This window comes from Quercus robur, chromosome 3 (genome assembly GCF_932294415.1).
Source record: "Quercus robur chromosome 3, dhQueRobu3.1, whole genome shotgun sequence".
NCBI classification, from domain to species: domain Eukaryota; kingdom Viridiplantae; phylum Streptophyta; class Magnoliopsida; order Fagales; family Fagaceae; genus Quercus; species Quercus robur.
In genome coordinates this window covers 8,840,174-8,850,932 of record NC_065536.1, presented here as the reverse complement: position 1 = coordinate 8,850,932, position 10,759 = coordinate 8,840,174, and the positions used below count along the sequence as shown (strand labels likewise).

General features: G+C 31.0%; 1 protein-coding gene across 1 annotated transcript; it reads left to right on the top strand.

Moving 5' to 3' along the window:
- Positions 1-811: 811 nt before the first annotated feature.
- Positions 812-9,523, top strand: LOC126716954 (putative F-box protein At1g50870). Its single transcript, XM_050418022.1, has 4 exons — positions 812-959; positions 1,479-1,950; positions 2,083-2,261; positions 9,012-9,523. Exons 2-4 carry the CDS (start codon positions 1,500-1,502, stop codon positions 9,420-9,422), a joined length of 1,041 nt encoding a protein of 346 aa, XP_050273979.1. The 5' UTR covers positions 812-959; positions 1,479-1,499; the 3' UTR covers positions 9,423-9,523.
- The last annotated feature ends 1,236 nt before the right edge of the window (positions 9,524-10,759 follow it).

Sequence of the window (10,759 nt, the reverse complement as noted above, 5' to 3'; positions counted from 1 at the left end):
TATACAAAAATCCAAAATTTAAGAAAAAATGGATGAATTGAATCAAAATGAGAAATGAGAGTGGATCTAGATCTAGAAATTGAACTTGGAGAACCTACTGAATGCATTTTCAACTTAAGATTTCAGTTAAAAAAATGTGTGTAACATACACTACCAAAAAAAAAAAAAAAAGGTAAAATACTATTTTGGTCTCTAAATTTTGCCAAAGTTTTTTTTTTTTTTTTTTTTTTCATCCCTAAACTTTAAGAAGTTCATTTTTCGTTCATAAACTATTAAAAAATTCATCTTTCATCTCTAAACTATTGAAAATGTTTTATTAATATCTTTAAACTATACTAAAATTTGTTTTTAATCCCTAAACTATTGAAAAAAAAATTCTTTTTTCATCTCTATTTTTGTCTCTTAACTATTGAAAAAGTTCTTTACAAAATTTAGGGATGAGAAAAGAACTTTTTAAGATTTAGGAACGAAAAACAAATTTTTGACAAAACTTAAGGACCATAATAATATTTTACCCAAAAAAAGACCCATTAATTACTTTAAAGTCATGACTTAAAGTTACATTTTAATCTTGAGAATTATTTATTTTTTCATGGAAAGTGTGTTATTATTTTTATCAAGTCCATTTGGACTTAAAATTTTCTTGAAAATCCAAGAAAATTTCCTTTATATGTTATCTTTATCTCATCAGCATTAATTAATTACTATGATAATGCACAGCATTAATTAATTACTATTAATTCACTTTGCAATTTTATTCAATGTATAAACAAAGACCAACCCCTTAAAACTTTCCTCTCCCAGAGAGAGAGACACTATCCTTCATTTTCTCTATCACCCCCAAAAAATCTCGCTGCAAATTCCCCCTGTTTAACACTCAAATAAAACCCCAGAAAAACTTTCCCAGCAAAAATCAAGAGCAGAGGAGCAAAAACCAGAAAAATCCAGCCAACTCAAGGGTAAATCCAAAATCCCTCTACATTTTTCTTTTCTTTTTTGGTTCCTGTTTCTTAAATTACATCACACACACACACGCACGCTTTGGTTCCTCAGACCAAAGAAATTCGATAGGCATGAGGCTGCTATTTGGCACTCTGGCTAAGTGGGTTGGATCAGTCCGACCCGTAAAAAATTTGAACCATTACCCAATCGGCCCCCATAGTTCTTATACCCAACCCACTAAGCTCTTATCTTAATTCGAAATGTTCCTTTTGATTTTTGGGTGAGTTGTGTACAGCAGAATACAACGAATAGGTCATACTTTCAACTTTGTTACATAGGTGTGTGAGTTGCGTACTTTTTAGTTACTAGAAAATAATTTCTTCCTAAAATATTATATATATATATATATATATATTTAATTTTCTTCCTCTATTCGTCTAAAATCTAAACAAAAAAGCTCAATCCTTCATCCAAGACCAAACAGTTTCTCATCTCTGTGTTTGTTGATCATTCATTTTCCTCTGTGTGTAACCCAGGAAATTAAAGGAAGAAAAGCAATGTTTGCAACTAACGAAGTACTGCCTGAAGACTTAATTATACAAATTTTGCTATGGTTGCCGGTGGTGTCTTTATTGCGATTCAAGTGTGTCTGTAAATCATGGTGTGCTCTCATTAATGGCCAAAACTTCATCAATAAGCACCTTCTCCACAACCAGACCACCTCTAACAAGAACAGGAACGCAGGTTTCCTCCTTATCCAACGCCAAAAATCTTCCAATGATCATGTTTTCTCCAAGCTTCAATATGAATCTCTTGAAATATTGTCAACACAAGCTGTTCCTTCACCGTATTTTGGTATTCCTAAGCATATACAAATTAACATAGTGAGCTCAATTAATGGTCTCGTTTGTCTGAATCTTAACGCTGGAAACACAGATATTGTTCTATGGAATCCAGCAACAAATGAAACAAAAGTTCTTCCCAAGTCCGGTATATCCTACCCCCAAGGTAGAACCTTAACTAGAGATGTTGGGTTTGGTTTCGACTTCAAAACTAATGACTACAAGGTGGTCAAACTGTTAGAAATCTTTGACCCAGATTCTGAATATTGTATCAATGATATAAATTATTTTTATGCAGCTGAGGTATATTGCTTAAGTACTGGTTCATGGAGAACAGTTAGTACTTCTGCGCCCGGTTATTTTATGGACTCTGGTTGTTATAGGACATACACGAAAGGGATGTTTTCTTGGAGTGCAAGTATACGTGATGATCTTGATTTCTTTCCTGGCATTTTATCATTTGATATGAGCAATGAGGTATTCCTAACAACAACATTACCAGATGGCGATTTGGAGGATCCCAATGGTACTAGGAGAATTTTTTTTGTGCTTAATGAATTGGTTTCTCTAGTTACTTTTGGTAAAGATAGAGAACGATTGGAGAATTGTTTTTATATTTGGTCACTGCTTGAATATGGTGTTAAGGAGTCTTGGATTAAGCTATTCACTATTGGACCTCTTATGGGAATTGAAAAGCCACTAGGATTTTGGAAGAATGAAAGCTTGTTTTTGAGAAATAATGAGGGGCAATTGCTCTTGTATGATCCCTTGGCCCAAAAAATTACTAATCTTCAAGTTGATGGACGACCGATGCAGATGATTACTTATGTTGAGAGCCTAATTTCTCTCAAAGGAGGAAATGATCTTGAGGAACAAGGCAATTCATAAAAATGATTCAATACTCATCTATATCTCAGCAATAAGTGTTTGCAAGCAACGTGCATGATTGTTTACCATATTTTTCTAATAAAGTGTTAATGTTTCCAAGTGATGTCTTTTTTTTGGGGAAGTGATGTGTTTTTCAACTGGTATTTTATATCCTTATTTTTATTGAAATAACCAACAGCCATAAGCAAAGGGAAAATAATTTTATGATTAAGATAGCATACATGAAAAAAGAGAGTTCTTGACATAATTTTTTCTAACACAGTACTTTTCCAATTTATACTGCCTCATCTCTCCCAAAAAACAATGTAATTATTCTACCTCATTACACAAATCATGTTCTAGCAACCAAATCAAGGTATTTCTTTTTAACCTCCTATCCTTGTATGTATCTAGTATTTTATAGTCTATCAAAAATCAAGAAATTTTTAGCATCAAAATCATTTTTAAAAGAAGGAAAAAGGAAAGAAAAGAAAAGGAATTTGCACTTGAATCATTAATTAGTCTAAAAAAAAAAAAAAAAATCAAATAGGCGGCAAGCAAAACCACCAAAATGCACATGTTCAAAACACCTAAACACGCCATTCAAAAGCACAACCAAGAACGAAGGGGAAAAAAGTGATAAAAGAGGAAAATGTTAATGGTTTTGAGGAAGATGTTTGTATCAAATTATAAAATAAAAATTAGAAAGCTACACCATCTGCCAAGAGTTGAATATATATGAAGAATATGTGTGCTTAATTTAAGCTACATTCTTCTCATATGCTTGTTCTTTTCATAAGATATCATATTATTATTTGGAATTTATTCATAATATAAATAGTTCCTTTTGTAAAAAAGCTATATGTAAATTTCAACAATAAAAGATTAGGCTAATTCAATTTGTATTAGGAGTGGCTTCTCATGTACAAACCTTTTGTCAGTTTGTAAAACTGTGGAGAGAAAATAGAGGCTAGGGATGAAGGTGTAGCATGTAGAGGCGGCCGCATGTGGATTTTCAGTAACTTTTCTCCATGGTAGCATTATGATTATTCCTTTCCCTATTCTATTTGCAGTTTAATGCTTAATTTTTTTTTTTTTTTTTTTTTGTGTTTTATTTCAATTACTATGAGTAACTAAATTTTCAATCAAGTTATGAAAGTGTTCTTTTTTTTTTTTTTTCTTTTTTTTTTTTCTAAAAGAAAGAAAATTATCAAGCTAAAACATTCATTTTCAAAAGCAATTATCAAAACCAAGTCAAATTCCACTTTCAAAAGCAATAAAGGTCCAAAAAAAACTCAATGAATCCATCAAAAAGCTCAAAATTCAAATGCCATGCAAGTGTTTTGAACACAAACTCAAAATCTACAAATCTAGAACAAAATGAAACAACAAAATTCAACAAAATGAGAAAAGTCAACCTAAATAGATCTCATATATCAATCAATCATGGCAACCATTGTAATCATATGCATTAAAAAGCAATCAAAACTCAAAAAGCCCTAACTGATCGATTCTCATCGTTTAAAAAATCCAAAATTTAAGAAAAAATGGATGAAATTGAATCAAAACAAGAAATGAGAATGGATCTAGATCTAGAAATTGAACTCGAAGAACCTAATGAATGCATTTTTAACTTAAGATTTCAGTTAAAAAATGTGTGTAACAAACACTATAAAGAAAAAGGGTAAAATACTATTTTTGGTCCCTAAACTTTGCCAAAAGTTTCTTTTTCATCCCTAAACTTTAAGAAGTTCAGTTTTTGTTCCTAAATTATTGTAAATGTTTTATTTATGTTCTTGAACTTTACTAAATGTTTGTTTTCATCTCTACACTATTGAAAGAAGGAAGTTCTTTTTTCATCCCTATTTTTGTCTCTTAACTATTAAAAAAATTATTTACTAAGATTAGGAATGAGAAAAGAACTTTTTAAACTTTAGGGATGAAAAACTAATTTTTGGTGAAACTTAAGGACTAAAATAATATTTTACCAAAAAAAAAAAAAAAAAACTATAACTTACCACCGCGCACCCTTGACACGATGGTCACTAATATTTGTGGGGTGTGGGGGGCAAAGGCCGGGGTTCAAGTCCCCTGGAGAGAGTTTTACACACATATACACTTAGATTAAGTTAGAGTAGAATTTATAACTTGTATAAAAATTTTAAAAAAAAAAATCATGACTTAAAGTTACATTTTAATCTTGAGAATTATTTGTTTTTTCATGGAAAATGTGTTATTATTTTTATCAAGTCCATTTGCACTTAAAAATTATGTTGATATTTATTTGTTTATTTATTTTTGGGAAAAAAACATTTATTTGATTTAGGTACATCTCATTGAACATAGACTGATGGATGTGTATAATTTCTTGAAATCCAAGAAAACTTCAGGGACCAATTGTGTAGTTTCGCCAATTAAGGGACTAATTGTGCTCGCTTTAAACTTGAGGGACTAATTGCGCACATAGGGTAAACTTCAGGGACCAATTGTGTAGTTTCGCCAATTAATTACTATGATAATGCACTTGGCAACCCATGTCACGTGGCAATTCATGATAGATCAAAAGCCTAGCTGGCACATATGGGGTGAGATGAATACTTGTCACCGTCCTTATCAATTTTTTATTTTTTTTAATGTCACCATCTCAAGCACTCCATAGATTGTAACAAATGAACATGCCTAGGATTTTACTAATTACTAATAAAGCTTTAGGTCAGCCGCATGTGATGGATTACAAATGAGCAAATCAAAGCAATGGTAAGTAGGCTCATTCGATTTGTATTGGGAGTGGCTTCTCATATACAAATATTTTGTCAATTTGTAAAACTGTGGAGAGAAAATAGAGGCTAGGGATGAAGGTGTAGCATGGAGAGGCGGCCGCGTGTGGCTTTTCTATAACTTTTCTCCATGTTTACATTATGATTATTCCTTTCTCTATTTTATTTGCAATTTAATGCTTAATATTTTATTTTTGTGTTTTATTTCAATTACTATGAGTAACTAAATTTTCAATCAAGTTATGAAAGCACTCTTTTTAAAAAAAAAAAAAAAAAATAATAATAATAATTAAGCTGAAACATTCATTTTCAAAAGCAATTATCAAAACCAAGTCAAATTCCACTTTCAAAAGCAATAAAGGTCCAAAAAAACTCAATAAATCCATCAAAAAGCTCAAAATTCAAATGCCATGCAAGTGTTTTGAACACAAACTCAAAATCTACAAATCTAAAACAAAACGAAACAGCAAAACTCAACAGAATGAGAAATTTCAACCTGGACAAATCTCATCTATCCATTCAATCAATCATGGCTACCATTTTAATCATATGCATGAAAAAGCAATCAAAACTCAAAAAACCTTAACTTATCAATTCTCATCGTAAAAAAATCCAAAATTTAAGAAAAATGGATGAAATTGAATCAAAACGAGAAATGAGAATGGATCTAGATTTAGAAATTGAACCCAAAGAACCTAATGAATGTGTTTTCAACTTAAGATTTCAGTTAAAAAAATTGTGTAACAAACACTACAAAAAAGGGGGTAAAATACTATTTTTGGTCCCTAAAGTTTGCCAAAAGTTTCTTTTTCATTCCTAAACTTTAAGAAGTTCAGTTTTCGTTTCTAAACTATTAAAAAATTCATTTTTCAACTCTAAACTATTGTAATGTTTTATTTATGTTCTTAAACTTTACTAAAAGTTTGTTTTTTATCTCTAAACTATTGAAAGAAGGAAGTTCTTTATTCATCCCTATTTTTGTCTCTTAACTATTAAAAAAATTATTTACAAAGTTTAGGGATGAGAAAAGAACTTTTTAAAATTTAGGGTCGAAAAACAAATTTTTGGCGAAATTTAAGAACCAAAAAAATATTTTACCAAAAAAAAAAAAAAAACTATGACTTACCACCGTGCACCCTTGATGCGATAGTGACTAATACTTGTGGGGTGTGGGAGGGCAAAGGCCGGGGCTCAAGTCTCTCGGAGGAAGTTTCACATACATATACACTTAGATTAGGATGGAGTAGAATTTCTATCTTGTAAAAAAAAAAAAAAAAAGTCATGACTTAAAGTTACATTTTAATATTGAGAATTATTATTTTTTCATGAAAAATTGTTATTATTTTTATCAAGTCCATTTGCACTTAAAATTATGTTGATATTTATTTGTTTATTTATTTTTGAGAAAAAACATTTATTTGATTCAGGTACATCTCATTGAACATAGACTAATGGATGTGTATAATTTCTTGAAATCCAAGAAAATTTCCTCTATATGTCATCTTTATCTCATCAGCATTAATTAATTACTATTATAATGCACCTGGCAACCCATATGTCACGTGGCAATTCATGATAGATCAAAAGTCCAGTTGGCACATATGGGGTGAGATGAATACTTGTCACCATCCTTATCAATTTTTTTTTTTTTTTTTTTTTTAAATGTCACCATCTCAAGCACTCCAAAGATTGTAACAAGGCAGGGCAGTGTTCTTATTTACTATTAATTTCATTATACTATTTCTGCACTTGCGATGATTTTTTTTATTTTTTATTTTTATTTTGAGTTTAATGTAATTTTTTAATTTGAATTTATCTATTATTAGTGAAGTTACAAAGGAATGAATTTTTAAGAAATTAAAATTTAAGATTTGAAAATAAGTAATCTGTTGCGTTTAGTGTGTGTTAATTTTTAAGAAAAAAATATATCACACGTGTGTGAAATATATTCAAATAGAGAGTGCTAATTTTAAGAGTAATTTTTTTTTTTGAATTTTGTTAAATTACAATTTTAATCTTATTTTTATTTTTAAAAAATTTGATTATCTAATTATGTTAAACCTATTTTTGACATTTTACAAGCCATAACTAGGTTTCACTTCCATACAAACTCATTACCTATGCAATTCTATTCTATGTATAAACAAAGACCAACCCCTTAAAACCTTCCACTCCCACACTCCTAAAAAATAAAAAGGCAGAGAGAGTGACACTATTCTTCATTTTCTCTATCTTCCTTAATTAATATTACCCCCAAAAATCTCACCGCAAATTCCCCCTGTTTAACACTCAAATAAAACCCCAGAAAAACTTTCCCAGCAAAAATCAAGAGCAGAGGAGCAAAAACCAGAAAATCAAGAGCAGAGGAACAAAAACCAGAAAATCCAGCCAACTCAAGGGTAAATCCAAAATTCCTCTACATTTCTCTTTTCTTTTTTGGTTCCTGTTTCTTAAATTACATCACAAATCACACGCTTTGGTTAAAGAATTTCGATAGGCATGAGGCAGCTGTTTGGCACTTCGGCTAAGTGGGTCGGATCAGTCCGACCCGTAAAAAATTTGAGCCATTACCCAATCGGCCCCCATAGTTCTTAGATCCAACCCAATAAGGTCTTATCTTAATTCGAAATGTTCCTTTTGATTTTTGGGCGAGTTGTGTACAACGAATAGATCATACTTTCAACTTTGTTATATATATTTAATTTTCTTCCTCTATTCGTCTAAAATCCTTCCATCCAAGACCAAAAGTTTCTCATCTCTGTGTTTGTTGATCATTCATTTTCCTCTCTGTGTAACCCAGGAAATTAAAGGAAGAAAAGCAATGTTTACAACTAACGAAGTACTGCCTGAAGACTTAATTATACAAATTTTGCTATGGTTGCCGGTGGTGTCTTTATTGCGATTCAAGTGTGTCTGTAAATCGTGGTGTGCTCTCATTAATGGCCAAAACTTCATCAATAAGCACCTTCTCCACAACCAGACCACCTCTAACAAGAACAGGAACGCAGGTTTCCTCCTTATCCAACGCCAAAAATCTTCCAATGATCATGTTTTCTCCAAGCTTCAATATGAATCTCTTGAAATATTGTCAACACAAGCTGTTCCTTCACCGTATTTTGGTATTCCTAAGCATATACGAATTAACATAGTGAGCTCAATTAATGGTCTCGTTTGTCTGAATCTTAACACTCTAAACCCAGATATTGTTCTATGGAATCCAGCAACAAATGAAACAAAAGTTCTTCCCAAGTCCGGTATATCCTACCCCCAAGGTAGAACCATAACTAGAGATGTTGGGTTTGGTTTCGACTTCAAAACTAATGACTACAAGGTGGTCAAACTGTTAGAAATCTTTGACCCAGATTCTGAATATTGTATCAATGATATAAATTATTTTTATGCAGCTGAGGTATATTGCTTAAGTACTGGTTCATGGAGAAAAGTTAGTACTTCTGCGCCCGGTTATTTTATGGACTCTGGTTGTTATAAGACATACACAAAAGGGATGTTTTCTTGGAGTGCAAGTATTCGTGATGATCTTGATTACTTTCCTGGCATTTTATCATTTGATATGAGCAATGAGGTATTCCTAACAACAACATTACCAGATGGCGATTTGGAGGATCCCAATGGTACTTGGAGAATTTTTTTTGTGCTTAATGAATTGGTTTCTCTAGTTACTTTTGGTAAAGATAGAGAACGATTGGAGAATTGTTTTTATATTTGGTCACTGCTTGAATATGGTGTTAAGGAGTCTTGGATTAAGCTATTCACTATTGGACCTCTTATGGGAATTGAAAAGCCACTAGGATTTTGGAAGAATGAAAGCTTGTTTTTGAGAAATAATGAGGGGCAATTGCTCTTGTATGATCCCTCGGCCCAAAAAATTACTAATCTTCAAGTTGATGGACGACCGATGCAGATGATTACTTATGTTGAGAGCCTAATTTCTCTCAAAGGAGGAAATGATCTTGAGGAACAAGGCAATTCATAAAAATGATTCAATACTCATCTATGTCTCTGCTGTAAGTGTTTGCAAGCAACATGCATGATTGTTTACCATATTTTTCTAATAAAGTGTTAATGTTTCCAAGTGATGGCTTTCTTTTCTTTTTTTTTGGGAAGTAAGTGATGTTTTTTTCGATTGATATTTTATGTCCTTATTTTTATTGAAATAACCAACAATCATAAGCAAGGGGGGAAATAATTTAATGATTAAGAAAGCATTCAGGAAAATAGAGGATTCTTGACAGAATTTTTTCTAAAACAATACTTTTCCAATTTATACTGCCTCATCTCTCCCAAAAAACAATGTAATTATTCTACCTCATTACACAAATCATGTTATAAAACAATACTTTTGTGTTAGTCTTTTTATTGTTATAAATTTAGCCAAACTAGTTAACTTTTTGAAAATAAGTTAATTTTTTGTTAACATAAAAGCTATTAATTGAAAACTATATTTTTGATCTCATATTTAGTAAAAAAGCTACCAGAAAACTACAAGATGCCAAAAAGACACTTAATTATTTTAAAAAATGAGAAATTTTTTTCCCTTTATGTTTGGAATAGTTCATAATTTCCCTCATAATCTTTGAAACCAAACAATTTCCTTTACTGTTTTGGAAATGAGAAAATACCCCACTTTGTTACTCTCTTTTTTAAACTTACCAAAATATTTTATTTTCTAGAATATTCCTTTGTGAAATTTCTAAAATATCTCAACTAATAGCAAAACTCCAAAAATACCCTCATAACCAAACGTTAGAAAACACAATATGCTAACTAAATTTATATACATGATTTTGCAAAAATGATATAAATTGATAATCAAAAAATCTAATCCTACACGTAATTTTGTTTTTTTTTTTTTGATGTAAAAAAAAATCATATTAATGTGCTGCTTTAAAAAAAACGGCAAGACCCACAACAGCGATACATAACCGCAATTAATTACCAGCAACTCCACTCTCAGGTGCTGCTCCTCTTCTCTCTTCTCTTTTTATCATTTTACTTGAAAATAAAAAGAACAACACAGTTATTCATCTATCCGACCAACACAGTTATTCATCTAACCAAACAACACTAGTTGCATCAACCGCCAAAAGCAGCTTAAAAACAACACTAGTGTGAGTTGCCTCGTTTAAAAATTAAAATCCCAATCTCTTTGGACAAGTCTAGGATCACAAATTTTTTTCACAATTTTTTACTACAATTGTGATATGGTAAAGTGTAATTGGTAAAAAAAATAGTAAGTCTATGTGCAAGTGATGATTAACAACTTACAGTCTACCATGTTAAAGTTGTGACAAAAAAAATTATAAAATAATT

What these genes read in the sequence shown, in the direction of transcription:
- LOC126716954 (XM_050418022.1), top strand. Translation starts at nt 1,500, where the DNA reads ATGTTTGCAACTAACGAAGTACTGCCTGAAGACTTAATTATACAAATT. An exon ending in CGGTATATCCTACCCCCAAG is followed by an intron (nt 1,951 to 2,082) that starts GTAGAACCTTAA and finishes ATTTTTATGCAG; the next exon opens with CTGAGGTATATTGCTTAAGT. An exon ending in CATTTGATATGAGCAATGAG is followed by an intron (nt 2,262 to 9,011) that starts GTATTCCTAACA and finishes ATGAGCAATGAG; the next exon opens with GTATTCCTAACAACAACATT.